General features: G+C 41.6%; 1 protein-coding gene across 1 annotated transcript in view; it reads right to left on the bottom strand.

Annotated features, from left to right (window-relative positions):
- Window positions 1–8,225: 8,225 nt before the first annotated feature.
- The window catches only part of LOC125450862 (insulin-like growth factor-binding protein-like 1), a 57,038-nt gene continuing 49,343 nt past the window's right edge, over window positions 8,226–15,920 (bottom strand). The window contains exons 3-5 of the mRNA XM_048527192.2: window positions 12,457–12,573; window positions 11,303–11,420; window positions 8,226–8,988 (exon numbers count right to left, since the gene is read on the bottom strand). Of these exons, the coding sequence (XP_048383149.2) occupies window positions 8,951–8,988; window positions 11,303–11,420; window positions 12,457–12,573 (273 nt within the window). The 3' untranslated portion in view covers window positions 8,226–8,950. The remainder of the gene's footprint in view (window positions 8,989–11,302; window positions 11,421–12,456; window positions 12,574–15,920) is intronic.

Here is a 15,920-nt window from a genome sequence, read left to right as displayed (position 1 = left end):
GTGAACCGAAGATGAAATCAAACCATAGAGCAAGGTGGTTTTAAAATGGAGCGAGTCAGTGCTGCTGAAGAGAGTGGTCAATGGTGAGCATATACAGCACATGGCACAGGGTGTGAATTTCAGAGTATGAATCAGTATTTCAGGGAATGTTGAATATCTCAGAGGGAAGTGTAAACATTTTTGCATCTGAAACATGAAGGGTAACATTCTCATTGGAATCCATCTGGAATAAACCAGAGCCAGAAAAACTACTGAGGAAGGACATATGGTTACAGAAGTGTTTGGATTCCTGAAAGAAACCACTCTCTCTCTCTCACACACACATTCTTCTACCCTTGTCTAATATTGTTACTCTCTTCTGCCATCATGAATACTAAGGCCAATGAGTATTACACATTGAAGACCTGAGCTGCTTTGAATCCTCTTCTATTCGTGTAGCAGAAACCTTTGCCCAGGAAACGAAGGAGACAACTCACATGGTTGAAGAGGAGGCCTACCAAATGCCAGACCCATTCCTTCTGAACAGGTCCCCTTTGAAACCTTATCATTATTGATAAAGACAGAGCCCTAGTTCCACATTATGGTTGCCTCTTATCTTCATGTTTCAGATGCAAGGCTTTTCATTACACAAATATGTCAGCATTATATGATTTAACATTGAAAATGATTTGGAAAAGTAACGTTCTAATCCATTTTTCTCTCTGCTACTTCTTTGTACCAGATGGACGGCTCATGCCAGCCGATTGATAAGGAATCCTCTGAGCAAAACTCAGAATCATAGGATGATGGATTGGTTATAGTAAAGATGGAGGCCACTTGATCTATTGTTTTTGTGCTGAACCTGACAAGCACAGGCTCAGGAATAGCTTCCTTGTGAGGTTTATGATCTGTGAGAGGAATACACTGCAGTGTGCAGGAGCAGTTAGCAGGGATAAAAGAGAGCTGCCTTAGGAAGGCCAGCTCATTTCCTCTATCTGCTGAAGAAGACAAGGATGTGCAATTTGGACATTCAAAGTTTAAAGGAGAATGGGATTGGCTGGATTGCTCCAAAAAGATATGGCTTGATAGACAAAATGGCCTCTTTGTGAGCCATATGGTTTCATAAGCCTACCTTGTGCTGACTCACTTAAAGGGAAAAAAATGAATCACATGTACAATGTTCAAACTGGAGCAGCTGTGAAACTCTGACACATAATTCCCTTTGCTTGCCCATTGTTCCACAATCATCCAATATTGAGAAATCCCATCTGGTTCACTAATGCCGTTTAGGGGAGGAAACTGCTATTCTTACTTGGTCTGACCTACCAGCAATTCTAGATCCACAGCAATGCAGTTGACCCTTAGCTGCTTTCTGGGCAATAAGGGATAGGCAATAAATGCTGGCCTAGCCAATAACATTTATATCAAATGAATGAATAATTTTAAAAAAACCGGAAGGCCTACTCTTTACTGTCACCTACTTTCCCACAAAGCTCCAACCCAAGTCTAGTTCAGAAAGAATTCAATTGAAACACTGGCTACAGAATCAGAATCACTTCTTTAAAAATCAGCAGAACCTTAGATGAGAATGTCATCGGGGTCCTGGTCATATACAACTGTGGGTTGTTTCAAGCAGTCAGAGAGAAAAGTGCAATGAATAGATAGGAAGCACAATCAATGCATTAAGAAAAAACAGGTTAGTGTTCCAGTGGATGTGTGGCCACTTTAATCAGAATTCTATAGTACAATTGTCACTATCTTTGGTGCCAACCTTCATTTTCCATTCCCACTAGGCTCGTGATCCACTACATACTTCTCCAGTCTGTCAGTTTTTCATGCTTGCCCTTCTATCTACAAACTCTTTCACTTAGCTAACCCCTTTAGCTATTCACATGCTGTCAGTCTCTCATGTAACTTTCATTTCTTTGGTTTCTCTTATTATACTTCCTTCTGTCTCCTGCAAATATAACTTCACTTTATTTAATTACTCTTCACCTTGAATTATTTCCAGGGATATTGCAGTGATTTTTCTCCTCTTCCTGTTATCTGTGTCTTATATCTCCCAGCTTCATCCCAGTACAAAGGAAGGTTAAAGCCCAAGATGTTGACTGTTTGCTCAACAAACGGTGTCTGACCTATTGAGCACGTCAAATGTGTTCTTTTTTCACGTAAAAGTTTAAGTCTCAGCAATGTGTTGCTTCTTGCAGCATGATCAGATAAGCTTTTGTGTGATCTCAGAAAGGTGTTGACACAAAGTAACCTTGTTCTCTGTGACTAATGCGAAAGGGTCTTTTAAGTCTGCTTGAACAGGACATACAATACCTCAGAGTAATACCTTGTGTAAAAGCCCTTTTGCTTTCAAACCCACAACATTACTTGGTTGACTGGCCACATGGATATGAATCAATTAGATCCTGAACTCAAGGCTTTGAGGTATGGCTATCCTGGGGGATAATGGTATAGAAACAAAGAAGATAGGAACAGGAGGAGGCTACTTGGACCTTCGAGCCTGCTCCACCATTCTTCATGATCATGGCTGATTGTCCAACTAAACAGCCTAATCCTGTTTTCTCCCTCATAACCTTTGACCCCATTCGCCCCCAAGTGCTATATCCAGTCACCTCTTGAATACATTCAATGTTTTGGCATCAACTGCTTCCTGTGGTAATGAATTCCACAGTTTTTCTGCTCTTTAGGAAAAAAAATGTAAACTCATCTCCAAACTAAATCATCTAATCCGAATTCTCATAGTGTGATCCCTTGTTCTGGACACACTCACCATCGGGAACACCCTTCCTGCATCTACCCTGTCTAGTCCTGTTAGAATTTTATAAGTGTCTACGAGGTCCCCCCTCATTCATCTGAGCTCTAGTGAAAACGATCCCAACCTAGTCTATGTCTCCTCATGCGTCAGACCCGCCATTCCCGAAATCAGCCTGGTAAACCTTCACTGCATTCCCTCGAGAGCAAGAGCATCCTTCCTCAGAAAAGGAGAACAAAACTGTGCACATTATTCCAGGTGTGGCCTCACCAAAGCCCTGTACAACTACAACAAAACATCCCTGTACTCGAAACCTCTCAGGCATCAACTTTCCATTCCTTTGGTGCTTAGATCTATATCCCTCTGACCAGAGGATGGTTGGTATAATGGCAGCTGTCACCAACCCTTGCGAGACAATACTTAGCTTGTAGCTCTCTTAATTTTGAACCCAGGGTGTAGTATGTTGGATTTTTGATCCACAGATGCACCTGCAGTTCTGCCTCTGGTTAAGAAACTAAAATGAAACACTCTGTACACATTTGTATGCCTGGGGTGAAAATTTATTTATTGACTGTAGTTTAACAGTCATATATAATGTATTGCACCAACTTTGGTATGAGATTCTGCAAAAAGTACAATTCACTTTGTGTTAGACTCCCGAAATATATTTTGTAAAGTTTGTCATCCAATAGATGTGGTGGAATTCATTGTTCCTGACATTGTCCTGTCAACTTGGTTGGAGAACCATTAGGAACATGCATCACTTCTGTTGGGGAGGCCCAAATGATTCAAATGCTCCCCAGGCACTTAACTAGCCCCAGAGTTGGTCCTTATTTGGTATCTAAGACTTTAGGGGTGTAAAGCCTACCTGAGAGTTGCTGGTCATTCAGAAGATGGGAACTCTCTCTTACAGGAGCTGTGGCTGTCATCAGTTGCTACACGGGCGCGGGGGCCATCTGGACTGAGGCGTTTCAGGGAGCGGAATCAAGGAAGAGGAAGGAAAGGCAGGGGGTAACTCTCAGCAGCCAACACCCATTCCTGATGTCAGGTCCCCCAGTCAGGCATAAAGCACATTTGAGAGCAGGGACCCCCATCCAGAATGCTGGAGGTAAACCCTGCATGATGGCCTTCAGGTAACACAGGAGAACTGGCAAAGGACAAAACCAGTAAAAAAAACAGTAATACTTGGAAGTGAATGCCCTGTTCATCCTGGAGCTCCATTACGAAGTATACAAGAGCTGGAACAGAGTCTGTTATTTGCAAGTATGACTATTTTTTCTGTATGGGGAGCTGTGGCACTCACATGCTGTCCTCATGAAATTCTGGTGGGTTTAGGACCAGTACTGGTCAATGTGCCGATTAACATCCCACCAGCATTCACGCAGGTCTCCCTGTTACCTCCTCCAACTTAATCATGGGAAGGTTTCGCACGGTGTAGCACTCCTCTGTGATTAAACCTGCCTGGTTGCCACAGGCTGGATTGAATTCCATCCTCTGTAGCAGCAAATTGAATAGTTTGATCCCTGCCAAATCTGGGAGGGACTAGAAAATGTCCCACCTTAAGGGTAGTTGTCAGCTTTTTTGTTCCTGTGGGTGCATGCTTAGCCAGACTATTAACTGTTCCTTTGTTTAAGGCCTGACGCCACAGGCCTTGTGACTTTGCCACAACTGACAACTGTCTCGTTGTATCAGATGAGGAGAATTTTGGAATGTAAAATTAATGAACTAACGAAGGTCTATTAAATTAATGCAATGTTGTCCTCTTTTAATTCTTGAATAATACTTCATGCAGAAATAACCTTGTGGAAATCTTTTGCAACCGATAGTTCAGCACAAGCTTCTTTTGTGATGGTCAGATGTTTTGTTTCAGGGTATAAAACAAATTAAGCAGTGATTGAGGCTGTTTACACACATCCACAACATTCTTTCTGTGCAGAGAATGTTCATGCTGCTACTCCCTGTGACCTATGTTGGCAATGAGCCATCACAAAGATGCCGCAAATCTCCACAGTCCCTCCCAATCTGGGAAAGTTCATAGGGCTTGGAGCAGTCACATTCTCTCACAGCACTTAGGATTTAAATGTTTTTAAAACCATTGCTAGCTTATTGGAAGGGGAAAATACTGAAAGATCATTTAACAGTTGGTGCTATTAGGCTAAGTTACAATTCAAAAGTGGAATGATGAAAGAAAGTTGTATTGCACTTTTTACCACAAAGGGGTTCACAGCCCATTAAGTACTTTGAAAGTGTAATTCCTGCATTAGTGTAGGAAAATGGCAACCAGTTACTTACAAACAGGAATGAGGTAATGACTCTAAAATTATTTTAGGTGTTGGCTGTGGATTAAATGTTGACCAGGGCATCAGAACAATGCCTTTACTCTTCCTTCAAACAGTAGCACTGGTTTCTGGTAGGTTGGATATCGACAACAGAAGACAAGCAAATAAAGTTTCACCTTAAAATCTCACTTATCCACAAGTTTCCTCCGTATTCTCTCCCCAGTTTCCAGCTGAACTGTAGTTTGTCTTTCTGAGGAGGGGGAGGCTCTGACTGCTCCCCGGACATTTCTTAGGGACAGGGTATGCTGCAAAACTACCACATGGCCCACCTGGGTCTGCAATCAAGAAAAGGTTTCCCCAAGTCTGGTGTACTGTAAATGAATGCAGTAAATTTGAGTGAACCATCCCAGTCTGCAAACAATGTCATGTCTCTTGAAATTCCTTATTCTCAGTAAAGGACCCAATTCTGGGTCCTGATCTTTGACTCAGAAACTAAGGTAAGGGGAATTCATAATTTCTTTAAAATGTTTGTACAGTCTGTAATTGTTTTTAAGAAGAGCTGAAAAGCTTTTTGAAGAATTCACATCACTTTTAAAGGGATTGTTTGTAGATTTTGATGAAAAAGGTGACCCAAAATTTTTCACTTTGCCTCATCAGGACAATGTCAAGAATGCCAAATTTCCAAAGCAGCATTAATTTGTATAGCATGGGAAAAGAATGTGCTGATTGATTGGCAGGTCAACTCTGATTGCTTGAGGGATCACCACAAAGAATGCACCAGGAAATGATATTCCACAGGGCTTTGTTTAGTTCAGAAATTGTGCATTGCTTGGGCGTTTTGCTTTCGTCCTGTAGTATAGCTAGTTACTCTTAGAAATTTTTATATTCTTACTTTTGTCCCAATACACACAAGATAAATGGTTTCAACAGCATGTCTCTTTTTCTAGCAATACCTGATATCTGTAACTAATAATAACTTTTTTGAATAATAAGAAATACCAGTCCTAATGACCTGATGATCCTTGACCTGGAAGCAGTACCAGCAGGCACTGAGGTGGCTCAGTGGTTATCACTGCTGTTTCACCGCACCAAGGACCCAGGGTTCGATTCCAGCCTTGGGCAACTGTCTGTTGGAGTTTTCACATTCTCCCTGTGTCTGCGTGGGTTTCCTTTGGGTGGTCCAGTTTCCTCCCACAGTCCAAAGATATGCAAGCTAGGTGGATTGGCCATGCTAAATTGCCTGTAGCCTTCAGGGGCACATAGATTAGGTGGGTTAAAGGGGTATGGGTCTGGGTAGGATGTTCCGAGGGTTGGTGTGGACTTGTTGGGCTGAAGGGCTTGTTTCCACACTGTAGGGATTCTATGATTAATATATGAAAGATGTGTGGCTTGCAAACAGGAGAATGAATGAGGGAACAGAAAGATGACTCGTGTATAAGGAACAGTGCATACTAAAATATGCAGAACACTGAGGACAGGGTAAGATCAGAAATTGTGGATAGGACAATTCCAAAGTTAGGCATCCATTTTGCCAGAGCTAAGTAGACCAACAAAGGGTGTTTATTAAAGGAGTCTTATAAAAGGTGCCACAGACAATTCTTTGCCATTAGTATAGTCAAGAACCAGTTAAAAATGTTCTGCAGGAGTGTGCTGCTTGGATGATTACTGCCTTTGGGGCAATTCAGAAGGAGTGGAACTTCTACTATAGGTGACACAAGAAGCAAACCCATTGACTGAGAGAAGTAAGGGTTTTAATGCTCCACAGTCCAAGCTGGAAAGACAGAGATTGCAAATAGTTTTACATTTGTATGTGGGCCGATACAAATGTTTGTAATTTCCTGAGATTCTAGTATCTTTTTTCCATGTGTAATTTATAGTTTGTATCATTATAATTTGGCTACTAATGTATGTTTATTTTAATGCGGAATTAGACTGGCAGTTAGCTAGGCATGGTTTGGAAGTATTGCTGTAAAATTCCAGCTAATATTCTCTGCTGCATCATTTGCTTATTTCAACAGTTCATATTATCAGTGATCTCAACAAGTATGCGAAAAGATTAATGAGACATGCAATGAAATTATTCAAAAGTGAGTCAAGAACTGTCTCTGTACCAGGTGGAGATGAAAATGAAAATGGATTGTCAGAAGGAAAGAAAGAAACAGATTGAAATGAATGATTTCATTTAAAGGGATAGCCACACAGAAAAAAAATCACTCACACAGAGAATAAAGGTCATCACATGAAATGACGGGAGTAATACAACATGGAAATAGAACATGCGGTCCAACCTGTCCATGCTGAGTCCTAAACTGATCTAGTCCTTTATGCCAGAAATTAGCCCAAATCCTTCTAAACCCTTCCTAGTCATGTACCCATCCAGATGCCTTTTAAATGTTCCCACCTCCACCACGTTCTCTGGCAGTTTGTTCCATACATGCAACACCCTCTGGATGAAGAAGTTGCCACTCAGGCCCCTTTCAAATCTTTCCCCTCTCACCTTAAACCTATGCCTTCTAGTTTTGGACTCCCCTACCCTGGGAAAAAGACCTTGGCTATTCACCCCATCTATACCCCTCAATTTTATAAACCTCTGTAAGGGCGCCCTTCAACCTCCAATGCTCCAGAGAAAATAGCACCCGTCTATTCAGGCTTTCCCTGTAACTCAATCTCCGCAATCCCGGCAACATCCCGGTAAATCTTTTCTGAACCCTTTCAACATCTTTCCTATAGCAGGGAGACCAGAATTGAATGCAGTATTCCAAAAGTGGCCTAATCGATGACTTGTTCAGCTGCAGCATGACATCCTAACTCTTATGCTCAGTGTATTGACCAAAGAAGACAAGCATGCCAAACCCCTTCTTCACCACCCTGTCTTCCTGTGACTCCACTTTCAAGGAACTACACACCTTATACCTCTAGGTCTCCTTGTTCAGCATCATTCCCCAGGTTCTGTAAAGGTTTTGACAAATAATGAAAATCCTTTGAGAAAACTAAGAAACTCTGCCTTGTTTTCCTCAAAGAAAGGCAGGCCCTTTCTTACGATGGAGCATGAAGCTAAACGCATTAACCATGTTAACAGCTAATTCAACAAAGAGCAGAGACATTCATTGTATTACTTGCTTTCACAGGAAGTCATAAAAATCACTCCAAATAAAGAAATTACAAATTGAATAAGAACTCAAAAAATAAATAAAGGGAAGAGCATCTGAAGAGAAGGCATTTATTAAAACACTTCAAAACAACTACAGAACAAAGACAGCTAAATTGGTATGCATATCATGGTTACGTTACAGGAGTTCTTGTTGACAACCTCCATACTGAATTAGCCCGAGGTGGACACTTCCTGTGATAAGAGCTAAATAGCACCTGTGAACTCACAAATTGTAATTTCTATTAAAATTATAGCAGGGAACTCAGTAGTTGTAAAGGTTCCAGCTTGTTAATTCAGTACAATAGAAGATATCATTTCTTAATATAAAAGTACAGTTTTTAAGAAATCTATACAAAAGACTACTGGCAGCACTGAAGATGAAAAGCCTATTGTGTAGTTTAAAAGTTAAACATTGTACCAAGATTAAAATTAGTTATTGAAATAATTTACTATAATCAATTAACCTTGTTATCGTGCTACCATAATACACTCTGTTTCCACGTTCCATAGCTGCTGTGAGATTTAAATACTCTCAAACTCACTCCTTCCTGTTCAAAACTAAGTAATTTTGATTTTCAAATCCTGGAGATTCTGCAAGTTGCAATTTTTATGCTATGCCTACCAATGTTACCTTATAAAATTTACAAAAGTTGAAGAAAATGGTACAAAATACATCATTTGCAATACAGTTAGTTATGTCGCACCTTTACCTAATCCTAAAAAGCGCTGCAAGGATTTAATCGGTGTGAAGTTGATGGCCATTACGTTTGGAGCCAGGGTTTAGCTTTCTTCCTTTTGGACACCATTCCTCTTCTTACCTGTAAAAGTGTCAAGCAATTAAACAGCTTTCCAAAGAAACTTGCAATGCCAATCAAACTCCCAGACAATGAGAAAGATAAAATTCAGCCGTTATACCATATCAGCATCACTGAAGTGTTACAGCGCAGAAGGAGGCCGTTCAAGTTCACCATGTCTGCACCGGTTCTCCAGTCAGCATTTTGACTTAATGCTATTCTCTTGCCTTTTCCCTCAACGATGGCACATATTTTCTATTCAAATAATTATCTCATGAATGCCTGAACCATGAGCCTGCCTCCATAACACTTCGAGGAAGTGCACTGCAGTCGTGTTTGCAATTCACTTTAAATCTGGTTCTTGATCTTCTTACAAGCAGGAATAGTTTCTTGTTATGTACTCTATCCAGACTTCTCCTGATTTTGAAAACTTCTAATCAGATCTCCCTTTAGCCTTCGCCTCTGCAAATGAGTGCTTCTAAAGTCTCTCTTCCTATCCTAGTAAATGTAGATCATAGAATCCCTTCATTTTGACAGCAGGCCATTTGGCCCATCAAGCCCACATCACCCCTCTGAAGGACATGCCTCCCAGGCCCACTCTTATTCTACACCTGTAATCCTGCATTTCCCATGGTTAACCCACCTAGCATGCACACCTTTGGACTGTGGGGGCAAACTAGAGCACCCAGAGGAAACCTGGACAGGATGTGCATTCTCCACACAAACAGTCAGCCGAGGCAACCCTCGCCACACCTAAAGTTGTAGTGGGGTTGGGGGCACATCAAGAAACACTGGAAATTTTGTCTGTGTCATCAGCCCTAATTTTAAAGCCCTCTGCCCTCTTGCCAAGCTGTCTCCAGTGTATAGTGTATAGTTCTGCTCATCGTATAAGAATGAAGCAATGGACAGAAATAAGAAAAAAAGAGAAAAGTACACGAATAATGGAAGAAAGCAAATAAGACAAACGAATGCAAAGAGGGAAAACTGTCAGAATGGGAGAAAGAACTGGGAGGGCACAGAATTTCAGATATAAAAATGAAGGAGGGAGAAGAGAAACAGAGTGACAAGCAAATAAAAAAAAGAGGTCTGAGGGGAGAAAATGAAGAACAAACATTTTCCTGTGGGCATCACAAGTTATTTACATGTTATGTCAATGAAATAACTGCCCAGGGCTGGGATCACGTCACCCAGCCACTCCTTATTTACTTGTGCGCAGTACACTGCCTGTGCTCAGACAGCTCGGAGTCAGTCCCCTGAACGAAGGAGATTCTAAATCTTCTGCTTGTATCAGTCAGCCAGGGCTCCCTGAATGGCGCAGGTTAACAACCCCAATCAAGGATCTCATAGTCAATGAGATCCACCTGGTTAAAGGAGATCCTTTTTTTCATTTATGCAGGCCTTTGGATTGCTAATAGGTATATGAGACTGGGGAAGTACAACTGTACACATCAGGTTTCTGCTGTTGGTTTTGGTCAGTGTTGAAAGGGCAGGTATTTTACTGATTGCCAAAGAAGAGTCATTTTAAACATCAGTGGTTATCCTTAGCCTTTTACAGGCTCCTCCAAGGCCAGGTTAGGATCTCATTATCAGGGTCACGAGCCATGGCAAACAACAGAACCAGCAAAGTTTGGTGTCAATGGCAGAAGAACCAGAACCAAAGGGACAACTGCTGCTTGAAGTCAGAATATCATTTGGTAACAGATTTGTGTCTCCAATGATTACACATGAGAAAGGCACCAGGAAACCACTTTACAATTCATCTCCCTGCTCATATTGCCATTGCAGGTGCCACCATCCAGGCACATCAACTCAGTCCACGGTTTGGTGCCAGAGAAACCTGGCTGTGTGTAGTTGTAGAATTGAGTGTGGCATATAACCTACTGTGGGATATATTCCAGTGTGGCAAAGTTCAAGGAAGTATTGGTGTGCCTCAGAGGTAAGCTCTGATGTAATTGTGACCTCAACAGTCACACGATAGGACTCTGGTAGGTGGTTGGAACTTGTACAGCTCAGCACACGCTGCTCTGTAGTCTTACCGGATTGCTCATAAACAGTTTTTTTAAAAAAGTAACCTAGAAGTATGGCCTGAAATGTATGAAGTACAGGAGAACTCACGTTAAAATGCAGCAAACTTAAAATGTCCTGTTCAACAATGCCTGCTGGCAGAAACTAAGTCCCTTTCCAAATGCGGAAACTGGGATTTTCTCCTCTGGTGAAGCCAAAGGTAAACTCAATGCAGCATTACTTCTGTCCAGATGTCAGCAGATGTTCTAGGGTCAGACTTGTGAAATGATACATCCCTGGAAATTAGTGCTCATTACCCGGGTGTTAATTTTACCTTTAGCTCGAGGGGCTTTCTCTGTGACCTTGATTGTACCTTCTGTCTGAGCCTCTCCAAGGATATTGCTGGCATGACACTGATAGACACCTTCATCTTCCTTCGTCAGTGGATTAATCTGAGTTACAAGGAAGAATTTTGGAAATAAAAAGGTTGAGTAATATTTCTCAGTGCAGAAACAAGAATGAATTAGACTGTAAAAATGCATGGATTTTTGCAGAGCAAGGTCAAACGAACCGATCTGAACACAAATATTGAATCTAAAATAACAAGGCGTAGAGCTGGCCAAGCAGCATCAGAGGAGCAGGAAAGCTGCTGTTTTGGACCTGGACACTTCTTCAGAAAAACAAGAAGGGTCTGAAGAAGGGTCTAGGCCCAAAACATCAGCCTTCCTGCTCCTTTGATGCTGCTTGGCCTGCTGTGTTCATCCAGCTCTACACCTTGTTATCTCAGATTCTCCAGCATCTGCAGTTCCTACTATCATTGAATCTAAAACCAAGGTTTAACAACTGCTGTTTTGACAATGACCAATAGGAATCTTTCCCAACAGTAATAATCTTGTAATGGAAATAATAAGTAAGATGTAACAAAACATCTTGAAGTCCTGATGTCGACATTTTATATCCTATCTGCTAGACTCTATCTTGTATATAAAGTTTAATGCAATAGTCCTGGATGAGTAGCTGGGAGCACAGATCAGTCAACTTTGACTCGTGCTCCCACTGAATGTGATTTCCCACTTGGGATCTGAGATTTACCGTCAAGTATTAGTCAGGACTGATGGAAGGATGCACTGCACTGGGAACCCTGTTATGTACTGATACTGTATAGTATAACTTCACTAGACCCCTCTGTCTTGGTATTTTCTGTCTCCTTCCACCTAATTTCATCTTATGTAAGCAAAGGTAATGGGAACTGCAGGTGCTGGAGAATCCAAGGTAACAAAGTGTGGGGCTGGATGAACACAGCAGGCCAAGCAGCATCTCAGGAGCACAAAAGCTGACGTTTTGGGCCTAGACCTTTCATCAGAAAACCTGATGAAGCGTCTAGGCCCGAAACGTCAGCTTTTGTGCTCCTAAGATGCTGCTTGGCCTGCTGTGTTCATCCAGCCCCACACTTCGTTATCTTCGTCTTATGTAAAATGTTTTTCTTACCAAAACCCATCCTGTGCTTTCATGTTTGGATGGTCCACCACGAACCTGAACTGCAACGTTCACTCGGTCTCCAGGTAATTCTTCCAAAAGCTTGACTCCTTTGGGAGACTCAGTGACCTGCTCACAACAGATAAATAAGCAAGAATTAGAAGAGGTCAATAGGACTAGTATATCAATAATGAACAATACAGAACCATGCGATGGGAAGTGGCAACAATAAAGAAAGATGTATTTGATACAAAAATATAGGTAATTCATTGTAGACTGGCCAGCTAGAAATAAAAATTTAAACAAAGTAATAATTTATGACTAAAACTTAATATTAAACCTTAGATATGCTCTTAGGTACAGTGGTGCTGGTGTCTATCAGCAGACTAATGGTGTAATGTTGGAGGAAAACAAGAAGCAGCAGCATCATTGCCCACATTCTCCACTTCATCCTATTTCAGTGGTCAATCTTGCCTCAGAAGGCTGCAGGCTCATCGTCCAACTCGAAGACTTAGGCTCAAAAATGTTGATCTTGCTCTTTATGGACCTTCTCTGCAGCTGCAACATTATATTATTCGCTCTGTTCTAATACCCTAATGCGGTTTGTATGGAAAATCCTGCCTGTACTGCACGCAAGACAAAACTTTTCACCTAGGTACATGTGACAATAATAAATCAAAGCAAACTGAATCAAAATCCAGGCTACTACTCCAATGAAGAAGGAGTGCTGTAGAGCCAGAGGAGCTGTTTTTCAGATGAGACATTACATGAATATGTCACCTTGAGTGACCCTCAAAAAAGCAATTATTGGCACACAGTAATGTTGCAGTTTGTGCATGTTTGTTCTGTGAAAACCAGCTGCTGTTTCTTCCTACCTTACAAGAGTGATCCTGTTTCACATGTACTTAATAAACTATTGTCTACCTCTTCTCTCGGACTTATGAAACCATCTCTTGCAATTCTCAAAATAGACCATTATGAGTTTGAACAGATTGTGTTTTGTAAACTGGTCACCCACTTTTAATGTTCTATACCAGCTTTCAGAGCTTTTTCTTTAAAAACTAGTGCAAAATTCACTTCCATTTCAAATTCAAACGTAACCCAACTTTCAAATCTTTCTAGTGAAAGAAAATAATGAAATGTCACTAAATATAACAAATATGAAAGATATTATTCTGTCAGCATTTTCATACTTATAGAATGGCTGTTAGATGAAATTATCCAGAGTGCTGAATGTCAGACCACTCAATGAGAAGTTAAAGGCCAGATTTAGTTGTGTGGTGGTAGCAGCCAAAATCCTGTGACTCCCTGCCTTCTAAATCAAGCAGCAAACATTCTCACCCCAGACATGCTACACTGCATTGTTTTTGAAACAACAGTGAACAATTTTCAAGTGAAGCACCATCAATTTCAATGTTAATTTCTGTGATATTGTGAACATGGGGATAGAATGCACAAAATTTCATCTATTGACAGTCCCATTTCCTTTTGTTCATCTTAGTTATACATACTATCAGAAATTAAAAATGGGTTGCAATTATAATTCCAGCTCATGAGCTTGTAAGTATCTGACATCAAAGGCAATATTCCCTAATGTCCTATGTTGTAGTGTAAGATATCAGATGATCTCGTACTTTCTTAGTATTTTGACTTCTTGTTTTTCTTGTCTGGAAACTTGGCTTCCTCCCCATCTACCGACTACCACTAAAACTCTTGCGTATGACGTTAAATTATTTCCCCCAAAATGAAACACCATTTCAGTTGCTCTTAAGGACAACAGATCCTGCTGTGTGTTTTCCGGATTGCAATCCTTTTCTCACAGAATGCTTTGACATGATTCTAAAAGAGCAGTTTATCCAAAAATTTCTAATCTGTGGTCAGTGACATAGTATCTGAGTGGTGAATGCCTGGTAGAGGAACTGCACATTAAACAGCTAATTAACTACATTCACTGGGCCAACTGGAAAGGTAGAAGATACTTCCCGATGATAAAACCAGTCCTCAAAGTACATCAGGAGAGGAAAAAGCTGAATCTCTCAGAATTGAACAGCACCTAAGAAGGCACAGTCATAGCATCCCTACTGTGTGAAAGCAGGCCATTCGGCTCATCAAGTCCACACCGATTCTCCAAAGAGCATCCCACCCAGACCTACCCCATCCCTGCATTTACCATAGCTAATCCATCTAGCCTACCATCTCTGGAAACTATGCAATTTAGCATGGCCAATCCACCTAACTTGCACATCTTTGGATTGTGAGAGGAAGCCGCAGCAGTTAAAAGAAACCCACACAGATACAGGGAGAATGTCTGTGTGGAGATGCATAGTCACCCAAAGCTGGAATGAAACCTGCGTCCCTGGCACTGTGAGGCGGCAGTGCTAACCACTGAGCCACTGTGCCATTCTAATCACCTTTGGATCTCAGGGTTTGGGTTGTGCTGGGTCATGTTAAATCTATGTTACTAGATTTAATAACCCATAGAACGTAGCTTCAGATCTTGCCATAGCAGTGTGTGAATTTTAGTTGGTGTTAAATAATACCTTCTGAAATAAAACAGAAATTAAAAAGCTGGTGTCAGTGAAAACAACAATGGAGCTACCAGATGGTTGGGAAAATATAATTCAACGAGGTGGCCTTTAGAGAAAGAGGGCTACTGTTCTTACCCAGTCTGGTTTGTGCCTGCAGTCCCACATACACCAACATGGCCGCTCTCAGCTGCCCCCTGAAAGTGACCATTTGGCTAAATAGTGTTCCACATTCTCTCCTTGCCAGAGTGAAGGTGAACGTGAGATTCGAGGGGACCGGACCATTGGACTACATATCTTGGTATAAAGACTTGAATGTCTGTCTCAGTATTGACTTTTGTCTTGCCTGGATTTTATACTCCAGGGTGTGCTCTTCCTGCCACTTAGCCCCATCTGTCTCACAATTCTTTGTTGGGAAGAGGTGTAGGTGGGGATTGGAGGGGAGGTTGGATAACTCCTGTCCACCTAGACTTGGACCTTTTTGCGTACTTACCCAAATAAGATCACTTAAGATCCTCATTCCTACTACGTCACCATTATGTTATCTACAGAGGGATGTCCACACCATGTGAAAACAACCAACTTCAGCTCCATAGGCTGGTGATAGCCAAGTGGGCAGTGGTAGTGGTGGGTGGGAGCAGGGATTGGGCTGGGCACTGGGGGCAGGGGAGCCTCCTTTGTGGCACCCTTGTGCCCACTGAGGTAATTAGTCTTTCTACATACACCCTTACCCCTTCAAACACCCAGTGTCTGACGCTACGTCTCACACCAACACCCATCCTTGCCTTACTAGGACCTGCCTTCCTGACCTTAGTGTTACCTCAGATGTACCTCCATTGTGCAGTGATGTGGCTGTGACCTCAGCAGTCATGTGATAATGACTCTGCCAGGAGGTTGGAATTAAAACAGCTCTAGGCAAAGATGCCAGCTGCTCAATCATCCGGTCTAAGT

This window comes from Stegostoma tigrinum, chromosome 1 (genome assembly GCF_030684315.1).
Source record: "Stegostoma tigrinum isolate sSteTig4 chromosome 1, sSteTig4.hap1, whole genome shotgun sequence".
In the NCBI taxonomy this organism is placed as follows: Eukaryota; Metazoa; Chordata; class Chondrichthyes; order Orectolobiformes; family Stegostomatidae; genus Stegostoma; species Stegostoma tigrinum.
This window is presented reverse-complemented; position numbering and strand designations above follow the sequence as displayed.